General features: G+C 54.7%; 1 protein-coding gene across 5 annotated transcripts; it reads left to right on the forward strand.

Moving 5' to 3' along the window:
* Positions 1-4,694: 4,694 nt before the first annotated feature.
* On the forward strand, positions 4,695-17,937 carry Ubtf (upstream binding transcription factor). 5 transcript variants are annotated; one of them, XM_038327600.1, is made up of 21 exons: positions 4,695-4,862; positions 7,697-7,821; positions 9,073-9,248; positions 9,743-9,826; positions 9,907-10,062; positions 12,154-12,218; positions 12,479-12,599; positions 12,941-13,051; positions 13,394-13,527; positions 13,622-13,763; positions 14,020-14,061; positions 14,151-14,264; positions 14,363-14,518; positions 14,839-14,994; positions 15,082-15,192; positions 15,610-15,698; positions 15,799-15,988; positions 16,697-16,744; positions 16,830-16,901; positions 16,995-17,138; positions 17,220-17,937. In XM_038327600.1, the coding sequence occupies exons 2-21, from the start codon at positions 7,764-7,766 to the stop codon at positions 17,343-17,345; spliced, it is 2,295 nt and encodes a 764-aa protein (XP_038183528.1). In that variant the 5' UTR covers positions 4,695-4,862; positions 7,697-7,763; the 3' UTR covers positions 17,346-17,937. The 5 variants fall into 5 exon arrangements, with proteins under 5 accessions (XP_038183528.1, XP_038183526.1, XP_038183531.1 ...); XM_038327598.1 differs by lacking the exon at positions 4,695-4,862 and adding an exon at positions 5,148-5,332; XM_038327599.1 differs by lacking the exon at positions 4,695-4,862 and adding an exon at positions 6,428-6,614.
* Positions 17,938-21,524: the final 3,587 nt, after the last annotated feature.

Consider the following 21,524-nt stretch of genomic DNA (forward strand, 5'->3'; position numbering starts at 1 on the left):
TGGCGGCAGACAGCGGGCCCTGCGAGCAGCCAGTCCCAGGCAGAGAAGGCTGCTGGTCTTAGAGCGGTGGCCTGAGCAGTGGTGGCAGGCAGTGGGCTCTGGGAGCAGCCAGTCCCAGGCAGAGATGGCTGCCGTCCCTGAGCAGTGGCTGGTCCCAGGCAGGGAGACACATGGCGGGCGGGCAGAAGACAGAGACATGGGTAGACTTACAGAGTGAGGTTGAATATTTATTCAAGGGGGTTATGAAGGGGAAAGGGAGAGAGAGGGAAAGGGGGGGGAAGCAGAGAAGTGGGGAGAGAGGCAGAAACAAAGCTGCCTTTCCGAGAGGAAGATGGAAAAGAGCAAGCTCAGGCCGGAAGCTGAAGATCAGCCTGCCTCAGCGGATGGGGGAGGGAGTGGGCGTGGCTTGTCTCTTAAAGGGACAGGGACCAACACCATAACAGGTGGTATATGCCTTTAATCCCAGTACTAAGGAGGGTTTTTGTTTTGCTTTGTTTTTTGAGACAGGGTTTCTCTGGCTCCAGTCCTGGAACTCTGTAGATCAGGCTGGCCTCAAACTCAGAGATCTGCCTGCCTCTGCCTCCCGAGTGCTGGGATTAAAGGCGTGTGCCACCACGCCCCACAAATTGTGATAATTTATGCAATGGAATACTATGCAATCTACCAAACTATAATCTATGGAGATAGAACACAGAATGTGGCAGACATTTGGAGAATACTGGCTGAGTGAGCTTGCTAGATACTGGAAATACTCAATATTTTGATCTGATTGATAGTTACATTATATATATATTTACATAATATGTTGTTTTTTCTGCAGACTTAGCAGTCTCACTTGAATCTACTTATATCTTAACTACTGCTTGTGTCCTCAGTCCTGAAGCCAGCACTCCATTGTTCGGACTGTGACTTGGCAGGGTTTCCAGGATTTCTGAGGCTGCCAAATGTAGGTTTTAACTTAATCTCTATCATTTTGTTTACTATTACTCAGGAGTCAGACGCTGGGGTGAAAACCTGCCAGATCAGAAAAGCTGAGAAGCAATCAACTGACCTTTCTTTTTGGCCAGAGCCCTAGCAAGAGAAGTTTCTCTCCTGTCCCAAGGGAGAAAACAACAAAGCAAAAACAAAACCAGGTGGTGGTGCACGCTTTTAATCCCTGAACTTGGGAGGCAGAGGCAGGGGGATCTTTGTGAGTTTGAGGCCAGCCTGGTCTACAGAGAGAGTGCTAGAAGAGGCCCCAAAGCTTTACAGAGAAACCCTGCCTTGAAAAACCAAAAAAAAAAAAAAAAAAAAGCTGAAACAAAACAAAAAAACAAAAATGAAATTGAAACTCTCAGCCTCTCCCTATTCCTTCCTGTGAGTCTCTCTATCCACATTTCTGACTTCTCAGTCTTCTCAATGGCTAATTTCCTATCAACTAGTAACTGGCTCCGCTCCCCCCATCCCACAACATATCTTTACATGGCACCTGTAACTCCAGGTTCAAGGGACCCAATACCCTCGTCTGATGGCATACACTCCTATAGATATACATATATATAAAAGTAAATCTTTTTTTTTCTTTTTGGTTTTTTGAGACAGGGTTTCTCTGTGTAACAGCCCTAGCTATCCTGGAACTAGCTCTCTCGTAAACCAGGCTGGCCTTGAACTAACAGAGATCTGCCTGGCCTTGAACTAACAGAGATCTGCCTGCCTCTGCTTCAGTGCTGGGGTTAAAGGCCTGTACCACCACCGCCCGAAATAAATCTTGTCTTAAAAAGTTTTGTTCTTTGTACAACAACTGAACTACATCTTGCTTCTATGTATTCAAGGAACTCTGAGCCTGTGTTTGGGCTGTGCAGGGTGCTTTTTCACTAACCTGGGCTGGGGTTATGGAATGTCAAGGCTCTGCTTCAAGGCAAATACCAGAAAGCAGGAAAGCTGGGAGACGTACAGGGAAAGGTGTGGAGAATAAGGGCCAAGGGCAGATTCTTTCCCTCTGTGGCCTGCAGCCCAAACCGTGGACTCCTGACCTCACCAGAAACTCAACAGAGGTAAAGAAGCCAAATGGTTTCCAAGTGGGAAGGGTGCCAGCCACGATTTTTGCTGCCCAAGGAACCAATAATAATAATCCTTATGATTCATGTTCATCCCATTTTATTCCAAAGCACTTTACCGAAAAGCCCCTTGGTTCAGCCAAGAAGCTTAGGGCAAGAAGCCAGAATACCTGCGCTCCAGATCCGTCCATGGAACAGTGGACATTACTGGGGTGTGTTTCTCTGGCTTTAATTGTGGGCAGTACCATATATGGAGAGATCTATAGTTTGACTTACATCATCTCACTTAACTTTCCAATCCCTGATGAGGAAGCAGATCCTCATTCTGAGATTGGGATCTGGTTAGGGCAGAATTTGTCCAACCCCAAACAGTATTAAGGTGGGGTGTGCCAGGCAGTGGTGGCGCACGCCTTTAATCCCAGCACTCGGGAGGCAGAGGCAGGTGGATCTCTGTGAGTTTTGAGGCCAGCCTGGTCTACAGAGTTCCAGGACAGCCAAGGCTACTCAGAGAAACCCTGCCTCAAAAAAGCAAAAAAAAAAAAAAAAAAAAAAAAAAAAAAAGAAAAAAAGAAAAAAGAAAAAGAAAAGGTGGGGCTGGGAAAAGGAAGTGAGCAACCCTGGCTTTTCTGGAAAGCTCTGTGTAATCCAGGCTGGCTTTAAACTCAGTGATCCACCTGTCAAGTGCTGAGACTAAAGGCGCAGGCCATCAAGGCTGACACCCGGGCCCTTTAATGCTATACCTTTTACTCCGGCCTTGCCAAAATAGGTAAGTACATTCCACGCTTTGCTTTTTTTAGTGTAGCAGGAGATGGCTTGATCCCATACAAAACGCCTAGTGCATATTCCAAAGGCAGAGCTGGGCTGGTGGGGCTCTAAATGTACAATTTGGGAGGAAGACTTTTTTATTTATTTTTGAGACAGGGTTTCTCTGTGTAACATTCCTAGCTGACCTGGAACTAGCTCTTACAGACCAGGAGGGCCTCGAACTCACAAAGATCCACCTACCTCTGCCTCCCTAGTGCTAGGATTAAAGGCAAGTGCCACCACTGCCTGGCCTGGAGGAAGACTTTTTATTAAAAAATAAAATATTAAAATAATTTGGAAAGAGACCAGTGGGTAGGCCTTCCAAGCAAGAGGCCTTGAAGCCTAAACTTCATTAACTGTTATCAATCTGCCTCTCCTACATCCTGTGCCTCCAAGCCGGCCACATCAGACTTCGATACACTTCGATTCAAGAAACGTGGCAGAAGTGGGACGTGGAAGTCCTGCGAGTCTCCTTTCCCCCTGGAGACAAGAGGAATTACACCAGCAGCGAAACTGTGAAGAAGAAGGCGGTGTGCCAAGGAATAGCCCAAAGAGACAGTGCGACCCAGCTGGCTGCGATGTGAGCAACAGCAGCGTTATTGTGGCAGCAAAGGAGCCAGGAGCAATGGCGTTGCCCGGGAAGCGATGGCACAAACCATGCGTGGGCTGGCCTAGTGGAAGCGGGCGTCCTTCACATCGCCTTCTCCCTCCCTTGGTCTAATCCTGATACCCCTTCAGCTGAGCAGGGAAAGCGAAGCCCACTAATAGCCGTTGGCAGTGCGAGACCAGAAAGTCGTACACGCCCAAGCCTTTCCTCCTCAGATTTGCTGGATGGTGGAATGCGGGAGGTTCAAACGCCTGTGCCCGGGTGGCAGCTCCTGCCCTAGGACTGGGGTGCCGCGCTCTCTACCCGGCTCCCCACCGCCGCCGGGGAGGGGGCAGCTCCCGCGGCCTGCTTTCGCAGGGCTGGCCGAGCCTTTTTGACAAACTGATTGCGAGGAGGGGATTGGCTGATCCAGGCGTGACGCTGGTAACAACAAAGGTGGAGTTGGAAGAAATTAGATTAAAGGAGAGGAGGAAAAAAAATTGAAGGGGGAGCTAGCAAGCGACTGGAGGCAGAGACCAAGGGGAGACGCACGAAGCTCCGCTCCCGGTTCTGACTCCCCCCCTCCCCTTCCAGCTCCTTCGCACAAACGCGCCGGGATTTTGCTCTAAACCCCCACCCGGGCCGCGGCCTAGTTACGGAAGCCGGGATAGAACGGATAGCCGCTCCGCTGCGTCTTAAAATCTTCCCAACTCCCACTGACAGTCTCCTACGACCCAGGGGAGAACTTTTTGCTAACTCCTCGGATCCTAAGGCCGTTGAAGATGGGGGGCATCGAGAACAACAAAAAGACTCGCTCTGAAACCCGGAAGGCCCTCGCGGGGCATCGAAATCGAACGAGGCGGGGTGCTTCCCCCGGTATTTCGAGGTGTTGCAAACCTAGGAGCGTCTTTATTTTTTCATCTTTGTAACACCCCCTTCGCCCCCACCCCGCTTTAGCGTCAGGGTTGCAAAAGCAGAGCAATAAAGAAAAAAAAAAAAAACCTGCGCACACACTCAGACACACACCAGTGGCGACAGGGGAAGAGTTGGAAAAACGCAGGAGAGGAGAAGGCAGGAGACAGCGGGGATGGAGCAATGGGAGCGAGAGCAGGCAGAATCCCTCACAGATCCCCCTCCGGCTTCAAGCTGCCTCGCCCGCCCCGGCAGGGAAGCGAGGAGTCGGGCGAGCAGATGGAGCGGAGCTCGCTCTAGGCAGCTGGCTTGGCCGGAGACTGGAGGAGCCGCCAAGCGACCGGCTGATTGGAAGAGAAACGCAGAGCGATGGAGGCGGGGGTAGGAGGACGATTTCTCTGCGGGGACTGGCGGCGGCGTACACGCCCGGGTCGGGCGCTGCAGAGCTTGGCTAGCTTTCAACCCGCGCTCGGCGGCTCCAGCCCCGCGCACCCCCGCCCCCAGCCCTGCCGACGGCCCCGCAGGTGAGTGCGAGCCGAGGGAAAAAAAAAAAAAACCTAACATCGAAAAACCTCTGCCTTGAAGAAGGAAAAAAAAGGAAAAAAGGGAAAAAAAGGAATTTTTCTTATTTCATTTTTTAAATTTTCGTGCAGCCCCCAAAGCGGTGGGAGGGAAGGGGTGAGGCTGAGCCGCCCGGAGAAGGCGGAGGGGCCAGGCGAGGCCGGGGCGGCCCGGGAGGCGGCGGCGCCAAGGCGGCTCTGACGGGCGAGCGCTCGAAGCGGCGCTGCGCTGCGCCGAGGCGGGCGGGCGGGCGGAGCGGGGCGGGCGGAGCGCGGCGCGTGGGGCTCGCCATTAGCCGTCGCTCCGCATCGCCATCTCGGGCTTTGTCTGGAGACTCGCTGCCCCGGCGTCGGCAGCTGCGGAGCTGCGACTCCGCTCTTCCGCCCGCCGGAGTGCCAGGTCCCCCCGGCCCTCACTAGAACCCACACGCTCGGTAAGTGGGCCTTCGGCGCGGCGGATTTCGGGGGAAAGGGGTTGCTCTCCGGCGGCGCCGATCTCCGGGCTCCACGCGCCCGGGGCAGGCCTAGGGGAGTCACGCCGGGCTGGATTGAACCGGCTCCCTGGCTCTGCCGGGGCCGGCCGCTCCAGACTGTTTTCCCGGCTGTGCGGAACTAGAGGGATTTGGGGCTTTTTGTTATTTTTAAGGGGCTCGCAGTATATTTTTAAGTTCCATGAGTGCCGCTCGGCGATAAGGGGATCGGGAGGTAGGCGCCGAAACCTGGCACTGCGATCGGCGAGCGTGAGCTCAACGCTGGTGGCCGGGCTCCGGGGACCAGGGTGGGCGAGCGCTCGCTCGCCGAGGCGGGAGACGGAAGGGAGCAGATGAGGGCTGGCCCGGAAGACCGAGCCAAAGCTCGGAGAGCCTGTGAGAGAGCTCTAGAGCAGGGCTGCCGGCACCCGCGAGGCTCGCCGGCCACCCCTCTGGACACCCTCTCCACCGCCGCACCTCGGCCCTCCCTCCCGCGCCGGCCAAGCCTGCTAGTTCCCCCGCGGGGCTGGCGAGGTCGCTCTCGCCGCCTGCTTGCCTGCCCGCATAGGCTCGCAGCCCCGCCGCCATACGGGCGGCTGCGTGTCTCCCTGCCCCGGCCCCCCCCTTCCCCGGCGGCAGCAACAGCAGCAGCCGCCGCCGCCACTACCACCACCCCCCTCCCCTCCTTCCTTGCCTCCGCCTCGGCCGCCCGGGTCCCCCCAGCGCCCGCCCCTCCTCCCAGCTGCCCCCCGCGGAGCCCGCCCGGGCAGGCTGTGGGAGGGAGCGGAGCCGGCGAGGCGGGCGGGCTGGCGCTCGCTCCCCGGGGGTCGGTGTGCGCTCTACGGGGAAGGACGCGCTCGCTGCCCCGCTTCTCCCGCCCCCCCTCCCGCTCCTCCTCCTCCCTTCTCCCTCCTCCCCGCTCCGGCGGCGGAGGCTGCTGCGGCGGCGGGGGGTGTGCGAGCTGAGGCCGGGGCCGGCGGGCGGGCGGCGGGCGGGCTGCCTGCAGGCGGAGGGCGCTGTGCTTTGTGCTTTTCGCCGCGAGGAGCAGCAGGCAGCAGCCACAGCCGCCGCCGCCACAGCAGCAGCAGCCGCCGCCCCAACGCCGCCGCCGCCGCGCCCGGAGGAGGAGCCGCTGCCGCCGCGGGAGGGAGTTGCGGCTGTGCCCGGCCGAGCGGGGGAGGGCGCCGAGCTCAGAGCCGGGAAGGGAGCCGTCGGAGCGGGAAGCTCAGAGGCCGCGCTGCGCCGGGTAACCGAGGCGGCGGAGAACGTGCGCCGGGGCCTGGGCTAGGGAGCGAGCCGCGGACGCCGGGCGGCGGTACCGGGGAAGACTGTAGTCGAGCTGACCGGGACACGGGGAAGGGCGCCGAGAACCGGGGGTGGGAAGGGCAGGAAGCGAGGCCGCAGTTGGAGGAGCCCGCGCTTCTCCGGCCGGTCGGCAGGCGCAGTTCTCGCCGGCCGCCGGAGGGGGCGGCGGGACCGGTGAGCGCAGCGCCCCCGCCTCGCGGCCGCCGTCCTCCCGCCCTCTGCTTGGCTCGGCTCCCCGGAGGCCGGGGCGGGGGCGCCGGCAGGGCTGGGCCGCAGGCTCGGGGAGGAGGCGGCCGTTCCCGCCGCGGTCTCGCCTCTGCGCCGGGCATCTTCCGTGCGCGTCGGGATAGCTGGGCGGTGGCGGCTTCTCTGGCCCTGGTGGGTGGCTCGGGGGCGGGGGACAGGCTAGGCCGCTTCTCGTCGGCAGCTCGCCTGCCCGGACGGGCGGCGACCGCGTTGGGAGGTTGGAAGGGGGGAGCAGCGGGAATCCAGATCTGGTCCCCGGGGGCGGTGCGGCCGCTACGCTCCCGGGCTGGCGGCGGCTGCGCTGCGTCCGGGTCCCCGCCGGGTTGCGGAGGCGGGGGGAACCGGCCGGGGGGAAGCGGGAGGAGGAGACTGAAGCGCGTGCCCGCTTTCGTGCCCGCGCGCGCCCTTTACCCGCCCTTCCTCCCCCGCCCTCCAGCCTGGGCCTCCCCGGGGCGGGCGCTCAACTAGGAGGAGGAAGAAAAAATTTTGGGGGGGTGCTGGGCTGGGGGAAGGAGGCCGGAGGGCGGGCGCTAGCTGCACGCGGGAGCTGGGAGCAGTCTCGCGTGGGCAGGGGAGGGCGCATGCGGCGCAGCCGGGCTGCAGGGGCTGGAGTAGGGAGGAGAGGGGCTCACTCCTACACCCACCGATGAAGTCTGCTCCTCCTGGTTAGGTCTCGCTGAGAGTGTGAACCTATGCCCCCTCCCCTGTGGGAGGGGGTGGGATAAAAAGTCCCTCTCCTCTCTGACTACCTGAGTGGGTTTTGTTTCTCTTCGAAAGGGTGAGGTGGCTTTGACCCCGGGTTGCCCGGCCAGCGCGACCGAGGAGGTGGCTGGACAGCTGGAGAATGAACGGAGAAGCAGACTGTCCCACAGACCTGGAAATGGCCGCTCCCAAAGGCCAAGGTAGGGGTCCCTAACTTGTGCCCTCTTTAAACTTGATTTTTCTCCCACGAACTCACCAGCTTCTAAGGTTCCTCTGGGTTGCGGTCTGTGAACTGGGAGAGAGAGGGTCTGAAGTTTACAGAAGTCAAGCTCCTGTCAGTTCTGGGTTTGGCCAAATCCAGATTACTTAGTCTGGAGTTTCTACGTTATTTACCTTCTCCTCCTGCTGTGCTTGAGTGAGCAGCAGGAAAGACCCATGCTGGGCAGTTCCCAGTTAGCCTCATATATTAACTTAGAGGAAGAGAAGATGCCTGTCAGGGGCAGGTTGAAGGAAGAGAGGGCTAGGATAGTTTAGTGGGTTAGGACCCCAAGGCATAATAATGAACAAACTCTAGATGGCTAGGCCCCATCCGCCGCCTCGGTGTAATGTCTGTGAAGCCGAGCATCTGGCCATGCTTGTGAGACATTAGGGAAGAGGATTATGGGTCCATGTGACTCCTGCTGAAACCCTGGCCCAGGTTACTGGATGCAAATGAAAATCAAAAGCTCCTTTGCATCCTGGTCATGGATTCCCCCAGCTCAGCTTCCAGGGCAGCCACTCTCCAGAGAGGCCCCGAGCTGTGGCGAGGCTGCATTTAAGCAGCTGAAAACAATTGGCCCGAGATGCCCTTTTGCTGAGGAGTTGGGCTGTGATGGCAACTTGGAATTCTGGGGTTCTCTAGGGAGCAAGGCCCTGAGAATTCTACCCGCCTGAATGCCTTTTCTCAGAGCTGTTGTGTGTGGTTCTGATGTTGGAATTAAAGGGACTGAGAGAGTGTCTTTTAATGTTAGTCTCCAGTAGTGCTGGAGAGACATCTTAATGGGGTACCTTATCCACACCCCAACTCAGACCTTGCATGCTTGTGGTACCCACCTAGAACATGAATGTTACCTCCCTCCTTCCTTCTCTTTCTGATGGCGAGCCGTTTATCCGTAAGACCCCCAAATCACAATAGCTTCACTCCATCTCGTAAAATAAAGAGGCCCATAGCAGCCTAGCATGTTAGAAATGATGGTTTTGAGTAAGCCAGACGTGATATCCAGTGTAGCTAAGTATGGTGGTATCTGGTCCAGGGCTCCTGCCCTAATCATGTATGGCCACAGGTTTCGGGGCTGAGCCAGCTCTAAAGAAAGATGCACTAGTTGAGATGAAAAGCAACGGGGGGCTTTGGGAGGAGGGACATATGAAAAGAAGGGCATGAGCCAGTGTGGTGACTTCCCTTACCTTACCAGACCGCTGGTCCCAGGAAGATATGCTGACTCTGCTGGAGTGCATGAAGAACAACCTTCCATCCAACGATAGCTCCAAGTTCAAAACCACAGAGTCGCATATGGACTGGGAAAAGGTGGCGTTTAAGGACTTTTCGGGAGACATGTGCAAGCTCAAATGGGTGGAGATCTCTAATGAGGTAACAACTGATTCCTAATTTTGACACATGAATACACATTATGCTTTTATCTCCATTTCTTGGTTTTGTTTTGGTTTTTTAATCAGGAGAAATGGGGAAAGTGAAATACACCTGTCGTAGTGGACAGAAGGTGTTCGTTTGTCAGCTCTGATTTGTGCCTGGCTGCCAGCAACAGCCTAGCACAATTCTGCAGTCTTTCTCAGTGGCCTTGAATACTTACTGCCTTAGGCTTTTATGGCCCAAACCAGTCTAGGGTCGAAGGAGGTACAAACATGGAAGTTACACTGAATCTACCCTCCTGTTGTGACTGCCTTTGGGTGCATCCTCTCTGCTTGGACCTCTGCGTGGGCATGAGCTAGTGCCTCTGGGTCAGAGGTTGACTGTACTGTAGCCTGTTGGTTTGTCTCATTTAGTGAACTCACTCTGGGGAGGGATTGGAAGGCTGCGCTGTGGAAGTGGCATTTCCCAGTTTCCTTTCTCTTTACTTCCTTCAGGTGAGGAAGTTCCGTACACTGACGGAATTGATTCTTGATGCTCAGGAACATGTTAAAAATCCTTACAAAGGCAAAAAACTCAAGGTGAGTTGCCAGGAGGAGAAGCCCAGGTGTCCGAGTCTAAAGAATGGTTGGTGTCTAACCTCAAGTTTTTATTGTTGCAGAAACACCCAGATTTCCCAAAGAAGCCTCTCACACCTTATTTCCGCTTCTTCATGGAGAAGCGGGCCAAATATGCGAAACTTCACCCCGAGATGAGCAACCTGGACCTGACCAAGATTCTATCTAAGAAATACAAGGAGCTTCCAGAAAAGAAGAAGGTGGGGGGAGGGAAGCTCAGGTGGGGGGAGGGCAGAGATGCTTTCAGGTGAGAGCAGCTGATGGCTTGGGTAGGTCACTGGGGTAGGCCTAGGCCTTAGACAAAGGGACTTGACATTGGGTGTGGATGGCTAATACAGCATAGCCGAGTGTGTGTAGAGGTCGGCCGGCTGTGGTTATCTATCGCCTCCTAGGCCCACATAAGGTCAGACGGGCCCCGTTACAGGGGAAGACCCAGAAGGCACTCAGGGTGATCTTGTACCCAACACCCATTGGTGCTGTGTTTTGAACGGTCACACTGAAGCTTCCTCCCTGGCAGTGTGTGCAGCTGTTCTCTGCTTAACTATAATACTGAGCATCCAAGAAGTTGCAGGAAAGGGCATTGGTGGATTGTCCTGTCTCTGTGAGCAAGGAATTGGGGCGCAAGAGTGCTGAGTATCCTGGGTCTTGCCACTATGATGCCAGAGCACACTTGCATTGGGAGCCTCTGACCCCTCCAGTGCTCTCCTGCCATATTCGCAGGAGTGAACTTGCTTCCCACCTACAAGGACACACGTCTTTCTTCCTTGCCTTAGGCTGTTCCCTGCAGAAATGGACCTCTGATTAGATTATCAGGGACACTTCACTTTATGGGTCGAAGTTTGTCCATTGTCCAGATGTCCTGAGCAGGGACAGATAAAGCCAAAGACAGCTCAGGTTCTCTGGAAGGAAGAAGGCTAAACAACAAAGAGTTCACAGAATAATAGGATGGAGAGCGTTGAACATCAAGCGGAGATGGTGGGCAACGAGACAAGGAGAGACATCAGTGAGAGGCAGGAAGGTGTAAGAAAGAAATGCACCAGCCAACATACTGATTAGCCATTTTTCTGCACACTCTGGCTAAGTGCTTGTGCACTCTTGTTGTTGAATCCAAAATGTAATAGGCTTGGTTGGGTAAAAAGCCACTGTCAGTGACCCATACCCAAGCCAAGGGATAGCAAGAACTGCCAGAGGTACAGTTGACCCTGTGGGTGAGGACTTGGGTCAGTGACTACACAGGCCACCAAACCCCCAAGGAATGGGAGGGAGGGGCTAAGGAATGGGGGGGGGGCTCAGAGAACCTGAGTGGGAAAAGCATTAGCATGAGCATACCCATTTGGGTCTCCTACTGCTTGTTGCCAACTGGCTGTGTTGGGGCTTCAGGTAAGTCACTCTACCACTCTGCTCCTGTTTGGGGTGTAGAGGGTGAGCCAGAACCCGGACATGCCTTGTCTGAGGAGGACTGAGGTTACGCCAGGGCTTCATTGAAGCATGGGGAAGAAATGAGTTGCCTCCTTGCACCTGGTTCCTCTTACAAGGAGGGGTCTGTTTGGTTGTGAGCCTCTAGAATACAGGAAGGAAGGAAGGAAGGAAGGAAGGAAGGAAGGAAGGAAGGAAGGAAGGAAGGAAGGAATGTCTGTTACATGGGAACCAGGATGCAGGATGCCGGAGGAAAGTTGGAATAGGAGAGTTCTGGGGAGCCTAGAGGAAGGGACCAGAGAGGCTGGAGGGCTTAATGACCAGGAATATGAAGAATACTGGACACCCACAGCTGATGTGGGGGAGAACCTTCAAACTCAGGACATTGGGGTGGGACTTGCATTGCAAGAATTCATTTTGTACACCTTCAACACCTACCTTAGCAGCAGACTTTAGCCTCCCTGGTGCTGTTAGCCACTTTGGAGGGGACAGACCGACATCAGCTGCCACAGAGGGTGGGGAGAGGGAGCAACAGCGAGAAGAGTTCTGTGAGGCCCAGGGGAGTTCTGTGGTGTTCGAGGAAGGGGTGTGTAGTCCTAGTCTGCTACTGTCCACCCAGTGGTGATACCATGTCCCCGGCTCCTGGGACGTTTTGTCTTAAGAGAGTAGGATGGAGATTGGATGTCTGGAAGACCCCTGTAAATCCCTGTCTGGTTATTCATTACCAGGCCTAGCCTGAGTTCGACTCGCTGAGGGCAGAGACACCATACCTCCAAAACCTTAGCAGGAGGCAAGGCAGTCAGGAGGGTGGCTTCTCTAGCTCTGGGTGAAATAGCCCTTGGGTCCTGGATGACCCCGTCCCCTCCTCCCCTCAGATGAAATATATTCAGGACTTCCAGAGGGAGAAACAGGAGTTCGAGCGAAACCTGGCCCGATTCAGGTAAGGCAGAGGAGGGCCATGGGGCACTGGGTGTGGTAGGATAAAACCATACTGGCTGGAGACTAGAACTAACCATCTACAAAACATGGAAGTCTTGTGTAGACCTGTTAGTGTCAGGTTCAGGGGCAGGAACAGGCTGCCAGCCACTAACTTCCACAAAGCTCCGGCAGGAGGCCTAGAAAGAAAGCTTGGGTTGGACAGCTAGCTGGGGTCTGCCTTAGCAGCGCCCCTGCTGACCCTTGCTCTGGTCCCCTGGCTAGGGAGGATCACCCTGACCTTATCCAGAATGCCAAGAAGTCGGACATCCCCGAGAAGCCCAAAACTCCCCAGCAACTGTGGTATACCCATGAGAAGAAGGTGTATCTCAAAGTGCGGCCGGATGTGAGTGTCTGGCCAAAGGGTAGGGGTGGAGGGCACATGGCGGTGGCTAGGGGGGAGCCGCGCCTGGTGGCTGGGTATGGTGCAGGGGAGCAGGAGAGGAGGCCCCTCCCCAGGGGGAGGTTGCATGGACAGGGCCTGGGCCAGCTGGCGTACGAATGAGTGTGTGTGTGAGCCTGTCCCTTGCACCAAGGCGGATCCCTGCCTCTCCACTTGACCCTCCTGGCCTGTGGTGGACACTTGTGTGACCTCCTGTGGCCTGAGGGGGGCGGGGCCTCTGTGCCCCTCACCCCCCTCCCCTGCCCCTGGCTGCCTGTGTGTGTCTGACGGCTTTTGGTTTGCAGGCCACTACGAAGGAGGTGAAGGACTCCCTGGGGAAGCAGTGGTCTCAGCTCTCGGACAAAAAGAGGCTGAAATGGATTCATAAGGCCCTGGAGCAGCGGAAGGAGTACGAGGTTAGGCTTCCGCTGCGCTCCTCCCCATCCGGCTCTTCACGAGCCTCTGCCCTCTGGTGCTACCGCATTCTGCAGGTGGCAGTCATTCCCTGACCCTCTGTTGAGGGAGGGGCCCTTTGGGGCCCCTCACCTCTGCCCCTACCGTCTCACAACCCCCACCCCACGGAGAGATCTCAGGCTAGGGCAGAGCAGGGCACTGTACTGCAAATGACACAGCAGACACATACACAGCCATCCCCAGCTTTGCACCCTGCCTCCCTTCCCCAGCGGCTCTCCCCCTTATCGTGTCCCAGCTAACCCCATACTCCGTTACCCTCCACTCCCCTGCCTCTCACTCTGTAGGAGATTATGCGTGATTATATACAGAAGCACCCCGAGCTTAACATCAGCGAGGAAGGAATCACCAAATCTACCCTCACCAAGGCCGAACGCCAGCTCAAGGACAAGTTTGATGGGCGACCCACCAAGCCACCTCCGTGAGCGCTGCCCTGGGTGGTTGGGCGGGCGAGTGGGCAGCTAGGAAGCCTGTTGCCCACTTGCTCATGGTGTGCCTTCTTCTGGATTAAATAGGAACAGCTACTCCTTGTACTGTGCAGAGCTCATGGCCAACATGAAGGATGTGCCCAGCACAGAGCGCATGGTGCTATGCAGCCAGCAGTGGAAGCTGCTCTCCCAGAAGGAAAAGGATGCCTATCATAAGAAGTGCGACCAGGTACCACCCTGATCTTTGGCTCCTGTCTTGATTGGTTTTAAGTGTGAGTTTTGCCCCACAAACAGCCAGGCTGTTACTCGTTGGTCACATGTGCCTTGGCCACCTGCTTCCAACTTGGCAGTGTGTAACGTCTGTGTCTGTAAAAGCAGACAGCTCAGGCTTTTTGTCTACCATCTTTAGGGGGAGAGAAGGTTACACCCAGTCCCTAGGAGCCTTCTGAGGGTCCCCAACTGACTGAGTCCCCTTACTTTCCTAGAAAAAGAAAGATTATGAGGTAGAACTGCTGCGGTTCCTGGAGGTGAGTGGCATGGGGGCCAGAGGGCGGGTTTGGCAGGCAGTCCTAGTCTGAACCTGCTTGCTGCAGCCTGCGCCCTTCTTCCTGCTCAGAGCTTGCCCGAGGAGGAGCAGCAGCGGGTCCTCGGGGAGGAAAAGATGTTGAACATCAATAAGAAGCAGACCACCAGTCCAGCCTCCAAGAAGCCTTCTCAGGAAGGTGGCAAGGTATGTGCCACATGACAGCCACATGTGGAGGGTGGAGCCGCCTGCCCATGCGAGGCTCATGGTAACTGTACCTCTGACCCTCTCCATCCATCCTCTAGGGCGGCTCTGAAAAGCCCAAGCGGCCTGTGTCTGCCATGTTCATTTTCTCAGAGGAGAAGCGACGGCAGCTACAGGAGGAGCGGCCTGAGCTCTCAGAAAGCGAGCTTACCCGCCTGCTGGCCCGCATGTGGAACGACTTGTCAGAGAAGAAGAAGGTCAGGCCTTGGAGAGTCTGGCACCAGTCTCCCCTAGGGGCTGCCTGGGCCACTTCCCCGTGCTTGCAGTTAGGGCTACACTCGCACCCTGTGTGAATCACGCTTGTGCTCCTGAGCAGGAAGGCGGGAAGCTGTCAGCAGCGGCAGCCCCATGGGTGGGGCGGAGTCTGCAGGCCATTAGTGCCGCCTCTAGTCTGCCGGCCCCGCCCTCACCTCAGCCGGCCCCGCCTTTGTAGGCGGAGTCAACTGCAACTGCTTGATGGGCTTAGCGCTCCCCCTAGGGGTGGTTCGCATGCTGACGCCAGCTGCCTTTCCTATAGGCTAAATATAAGGCCCGAGAGGCTGCACTGAAGGCACAGTCTGAGAGGAAGCCAGGTGGAGAGCGTGAAGAGCGGGGCAAGCTGCCTGAGTCACCCAAGAGAGCTGAGGAAATCTGGCAGCAGAGTGTCATCGGAGATTATCTGGCTCGCTTCAAGGTAGCAGGGAGTTGGAAAGGATTGGTTTGTAGCCACCAGTAGCAACAGGACCCCTCCCACAGCTGATGTCCTTCGTTTGTACCTTAGAATGACCGGGTGAAAGCCTTGAAGGCCATGGAGATGACTTGGAACAACATGGAAAAGAAGGAGAAGCTGATGTGGATTAAAAAGGCAGCAGAAGACCAAAAACGATATGAGGTGGGAAGGGGCTGAGCAACTTGCCTCCATGTAAATAAATAGGTGCTGGGCCAGAAGTGCAAGGTTCCAGATTTGGTTGGGCCAGTCTCTTAACCTTCACCCTGTCATGGGCTAGGTGAGAGTCAAGGTACTAGCCTCTTAAAGTGGTTCCTAGAGGACATAAGCTTAGTTTAGAAAACATTTTGAAATGGACCTCTTGATGTGCTAACTTGGCAGGTGGTTGTTTCAGGGAGAGTCTAATTATGGTTTCCAGACTAGCCACCAGCTCTGGGTCTTGCGTTAATCTCTGGCATGTTGGGATTGCGAGTCCATTCCAGGCAGTTTGTCCCCTTCTCAGCACGTAAAAAAGCCAGCAAAGGCGTGATGACAATGGGTGGGGCGTGTGGGGGTGAATGTGACCTTTCCATGTCTCCACAGAGGGAGTTAAGTGAGATGCGGGCCCCTCCAGCTGCTCCGAACTCTTCCAAGAAGATGAAGTTCCAGGGGGAGCCCAAGAAACCTCCCATGTAAGCCTGAGGCTACAACCTGTCCTGGCATGAAGATGGGTTGGGAAGGTGACTCACCTAGGACCCGGACCATGCATTCCTGTGTCACCCCACCCTGTAGGAACGGTTACCAGAAGTTCTCCCAGGAGCTGCTGTCCAACGGGGAGCTGAATCACCTGCCACTGAAGGACCGCATGGTAGAGATCGGCAGCCGCTGGCAGCGCATCTCCCAGAGCCAGAAGGAACACTATAAAAAACTGGCTGAGGAGCAGCAAAAACAGTACAAGGTGCACTTGGACCTCTGGGTCAAGGTGAGAGAAGAGGGAACGGGAGGCATCATACAGACTGGTCCTCATTCATGGTTCCTTTGGTGACTCAGAAATCCTTCAGGGCAATGGGCACTGGCACTTTTAAAGCTAAGGAAGCCAAGGCACTAAGTAATTTGCCAACTTGCCTAGTTTAGTAGAAAATCCAAATCAGCTGCAGTTTCTCCCTCCTAGCCAAGGACAGTGGACTTGTAAGCCCTGGCCAGGCTGTCAGTCTCTGTTTCTCTACTACTTGGAACAGTCAGATTTGTGCAGTAAGGAGAATTGCCTGTCTGTCACTCAGATAGGCTGACCAAAAACCCGGAGAGATGATGGGAATTAAGTGTTCTAGAATTTTGTCACTCTGCGTCATCTTACCAGTGACTCAAAGACCAGGGTCCAGGTGGGGTTGGTGCTAGGCCCCATGAGTCATGGGGGAAACTGGGGTTTAGGAGGTCCTGAGTGTGGAGCTACGATTTGGGCATAGCAGTTGGGGAAAATTGATAGGAAGCTGGCTGTCAAGTTCAGGATGATTCAGAGAAAAGTGCTTGTGACAGAATTAGGAACTGCTCTGAGCCCCTGTGAGCTCTCTGCAGGGACCGAAGTTTGGGGAAGCTGAGCCTAAAGGTAGCTGATGAAACGTGAGTGCTCTGCCCAGGATGTGTGTAGCCAGCAGTAGTCTAGGGATCTCTGACTCTCAGCTCTTCCCTCCAGAGCCTGTCTCCCCAGGACCGTGCAGCATACAAAGAGTACATCTCCAATGTGAGTGGGGTGGGGGCGGCGGCAGGTCGGGGGGACTCTGCAGGAGCTGGAACTCACTGCGTCCTATTTCCATCCTTCCTGGTAGAAACGTAAGAACATGACTAAGCTTCGAGGCCCAAATCCTAAGTCCAGCCGGACCACCCTGCAGTCTAAGTCGGTAAGGAGTCCCTTCAGGATAGGCGGCGTCCGCAGGGCAGGGTCTGTGGTAAAGTGGAGATCATCCACCACTTGATGTCTCCGCACTTCCCAGGAGTCGGAGGATGAGGAGGACGAGGAGGAGGATGACGACGATGACGAGGAGGAAGAGGAAGATGATGAGAATGGGGACTCCTCTGAGGATGGAGGGGATTCTTCTGAGTCTAGCAGCGAAGATGAGAGCGAGGATGGAGATGAGGTGCGTAGACAGCATGGTGGAAGGGTGGATCATGGGCCAGAAGGGGGGCTACCCGGTGACCGTGGATTCTTTATTCTCCAGAACGAGGATGATGATGAGGACGAGGATGACGACGAGGATGACGATGAGGATGAAGACAATGAGTCTGAGGGCAGCAGCTCCAGCTCTTCCTCTTCAGGGGACTCCTCAGACTCTGATTCCAACTAAGGCTCACCCCTACCCTGGGCAGGCAGCCAAGGAGAGCCACTGCAGAGCTCCCTCCCCAACTGACCACCTTTGTCTCTTCCTGTGTTCTGTCCCCTGTCCCCTCAGCCTCCCCCACTTTCTTTCTTTCTTCCTTTTTTTTTTTTTTTTTTTTTAAATCAGTGGGGGTAGGAGGCTGCACGAGCCCAGGCTAGGACTCTGCAGTCTTGGAGCCATCAGCTCCAGGGGTTCTCCAGGGACAGCAACCATCAGACTGAGCCAGCATTGGACCGACCCACCCCACCCCTTTTCTGCACTTGCAGAGCTGACATGGACAATGGACCAGGGAGTTTGGGGGTGGGAGTGTGTCCTGAAGAGTTCGGTGAGGCCTCCACACCTGCAGCCTGCACCAAGGTGGATGTTCAGGGGAGTCTTTCCTTCCCAGAGGGGCTTGCCGCCTGGACTCCCACATTGAACTGGAGGGAGAGAAGGGTGCTGCCTTCAAGAAAGCGGGCGGCCATGTCCCTCTCCCCTGCCCCTGCAGGAAGGAGCTGCCTGGACCCGTTCATGGGGGAGGGGCAGAGTGTTTTTTATATATGTGTATATATTTTTTTTTTTAAGCGCTGAGCTGTCAACGAGACGTTTCCTACCGATCTCGGCTGCCGTCTCTGTTGTCGTTTCTGGGAATGGGAGGGCTTGGGGTTGGGTGGGTTGAGACTTAAAAATGGTCTTGATATATAGACTGTGAGACTGTGTGTGCGCGCGTGTGCATGTCGTGTGCTTGCTGTAGCATGGGTGCACCTGTGGATAAGGAAGTGTGAGTGAGTGCATTTGTGTGTCTGTAAGAGAACCCACCTCCATGTTTGAATCTGGAAAAAGGGTTGGTAAAGGCCTGGGAGATGGTGACCCTGACAGGAACAGGCCAAGGCTGCCCCTCCCTGCAGTCTTCCACTGTGGTGGCTCTCTGGGTCCATTGTAGAGGGCATGGAAACCACCTGATGCTTCCTACACCAGTTTGCCTCTGCCAGGGCCGTGTGTCTCTGGGCTGCTACAGTCTGCTGTCCAGCAGAAAAGTGGGGAGGGGCAGACAATGGTATGAGCCTTAAAGCTTCCCTTCAGTAGAAAAGGTCTCCTGGCTCATCTGGGGGTGTCCCTGGGGATTCAGGAAATGTCCTGAGATCTTTTTACCTACTTGTCTTAACTGCCTTCCCTCATGTCCTCTGGCCGCCCCCATTTCCTTTGATTTCTCAGGTCTACCCCCTCCCCCCTGCCTCCACCCCTGTATCTCGGGGAAGGGGCTGCAGAAGGTGCTTTCTGCAACTGGTCCTCTAACCCTTGCCAGCAGGTCCCAGGCCTTAGTCCTTGGTGTTAGTCCCTGGACTCTTCATAAGCCGAGTCCCCTCACCGTGGAGATTTTCACTTTTGACTAAGTTGGCCAGAACTGGTTTTGTTGATGCTATTGGGTTTTGTGCTGCCCCATCTTTTGCCTCTTAAATGAAAGCCAGGGGTGGGAAGTAGGCTCTCCACAGAAAATGTGGGGCTGCAGCCCAGCTGCCAGCCCCTCGAAGGCCTGGGCTGTTGTGAAGACTCGTAGAGAGTGATACCACCCTACACACACACACACACACTCACTGTTCTTGTGCTAAAAATCGGTGCGAGGGTTTTAAGTTCCTGAGAGGGCTTCAAAGAATCCCATGTCCTTGTGGACCATTACACTTGAGTGGAATGTTCTCTCTCAGAAACAACTTTGAACACTACATGTGTCTTCCCGTGTCAAGTATTGGGACATCGTTACAAACAGCTGTGACACCGATGGGGGGTGTTGGTGCTGTCAGAGGTTGCCCAGGGTGCATTTTAGCACTGGGACCCCTCTCCCCCTTTTTCTGATATTTAAGGAGTATTTTGTAGGTTCCAACAACCACCGACTGAATTTGTACCACCACGGGAGCAGCTTAGATATGACTAACCCAGCTTAAGGCCCACTGGAGGTTTTGTTTCCCCCTTTTTGTACAATAAAATGAAAAGCCAAGGTTTGACTTCTGTCTGGTCACTGGAATAAGTGGGTGGCAGGGGTTACCCAGTAACAGGTTTGACATAAAACCCTTGAAGCCAGCTTCTTTGCCCTTTCTGGAGCCAGTTTCCTGTTTCCTAAAGATTCTACAAGCAACCCGCCTTCACCTTATTCCTGAACTTTCTCAACTCAGCATCTTCATCTGGGTTTGAGAAGTTGGCAAGTAGATGTTTTACCCAGAGGGCATTGCTTTAGGAAAGGAGGTAACTGACCATTAGGGTGAAGGGTTCACCCAAGCCATGCAAGCCCTACTAGGTGTAGGCGTCTGATGGAAAGCTGCTAGGACCAGAGAACTTGCTCTCTGGATTAAGACCTGCAGCCAGGTGGTGGTGCCACATGCCTTTAATCCCAGCAGAGGCAGGTGGATCTCTGAGTTGGAGGCCAGCCTGGTCTATAAGAGCTAGTTCAGGACAGGCTCAAAAAAAAAAAAAAAAAAAAACAACCTGCATTCCCTACAGACTTTGGTTGGGTTTCTGAACAGGTGAAATGGTTATAAGTATGGATCTATGCAAAAGCTCCCCATTATTATTCCCCAGGGTCTAGTCTCCAGTGATGAGCTTACTTGTCATTACTCCAGTGGACATTTGCATGTGTCCTGCCCTCTGGGCTGATTGCTTCTGTTAGCGTTCACTAGTCATGCCTTCCTGGATATTCCTGTTTCTCCTCTGAACCCCTAGTTTTCACCCATAGGGAACTACTCTAAAAGGTGGTATCTGACCAAGCCTGGTGCACATGCCTGTAATCTCAGCACTGGAGGCTGAAGCTAGAGAAGAGCCATGTGTTCAAAGCCAGCCTGTGCTACATAGCAAGCCTGTCTCCACAGATAAAGGGGCTATCTGCAGGCATTGCTCGCGATGGCTTGAGTGTCTCCAAACTCACGTTAAAACCAAACTGCTGTGATAGCAGTAATAAAAGGGTGGGATTTTTTATTGCATTTATTTGAGTGTGAGTATGCCTGTGTACATGTGTGTTAGTCCAGAGAACAACTTGCTGGAGTCAGTTCTACTATGTGGGGTCTTGGTTGATCAAACTCGGGATGTAACGCTTGGTGGCAAGTACTTTAATCTGCTGAGCCATCTTGCCAGCCCCATGAAGTGGATTAAGGCATTATGGGTGTTGGGAACCTCTGTGCTGTCTGTGCTTGCTCACTCACAGTACCGCCATGTTGCTGAGAGGTGTGAGGGCTATCCTTCTGTGGTTTATGATTTAGCCAGTCTGCAGTAGTCAGCGACAGCAGCATGGAGTCATCAGTGTTGGTCCTGGTACAGATGTGGTACAGATGTGGACACAGTCAGTTACCCGGGGTGGCAGCCTCCAGCCCTCTACCTGTTTGTTTTCCATGGGTTTTTTTTGTCTTGTTTTTGATACAGGTTTTCTCTGTGTTGCCCTTGCTGTCCTGGCACTCCCTATGAAGACCAGGCTGGCCTTGAACTCACAGAGATCTGCTTGACTCTGCCTCCTGATTGCTGGGATTAAAGGTGTGTGCTACCAACACCGGGCCTTGACTTCAATGTTTAATCCCTCACCTAGACCTGTCTATTTCCCTTCCTGAACCCCTCTCAAACCTGTCTCCCTTCTCCACAGGGACATTCCCATCCTTTTAAGGCCACCACCATAAACACGTTTTGTTCCTATCTTTAGCTAGAGAGTGGTGACAGACCCAGTCTGGAGGAGGCAAGCCCGCCTTTTCAGAGGCCCCTGCAACCTTCCCAAGCAAACTGAGGACATTGATCCTTCTATATTGAAGTAGATGTCTCCACCCCTACCTCCTGTGCCTGGGATAGAACTTGGACATGTTCCTAGGGGATCTCCCCAGATCCTCACTGGTGAATTCTAGTCAAGCATTCTCCCCAACCCATGCCCATTGGTCTTGCTTAGTCTTGCTTCTTATAATATACTCGACATGCAGCAGGCAAAATTGTCTTACAGCCTAAATTTGAGACTCAATGTGGTAACACATGACTGTAATCTCAACATTCAGGAGGATAGGTCAGGAAGATTGTCTGGGGATTGAGGCCAGTCGGGCCTATATTTATGTGAGTTTCAGCCCAGCCTGGGCTAGAGCAAGACCCTGTCTCAAAAACCCAAATGCACGGCCGGGCGGTGGTGGCGCACGCCTTTAATCCCAGCAC

The sequence above is a fragment of the Arvicola amphibius genome, chromosome 4 (genome assembly GCF_903992535.2).
Source record: "Arvicola amphibius chromosome 4, mArvAmp1.2, whole genome shotgun sequence".
Lineage (NCBI taxonomy): Eukaryota > Metazoa > Chordata > Mammalia > Rodentia > Cricetidae > Arvicola > Arvicola amphibius.

Coding starts and splice junctions, on each gene's coding strand:
- Ubtf (XM_038327600.1), top strand. CDS start 7,764: ATGAACGGAGAAGCAGACTGTCCCACAGACCTGGAAATGGCCGCTCCC. Junction 9,827..9,906: donor ACAAAGGCAAAAAACTCAAG/GTGAGTTGCCAG, acceptor TTATTGTTGCAG/AAACACCCAGATTTCCCAAA. Junction 14,519..14,838: donor ACTTGTCAGAGAAGAAGAAG/GTCAGGCCTTGG, acceptor CCTTTCCTATAG/GCTAAATATAAGGCCCGAGA.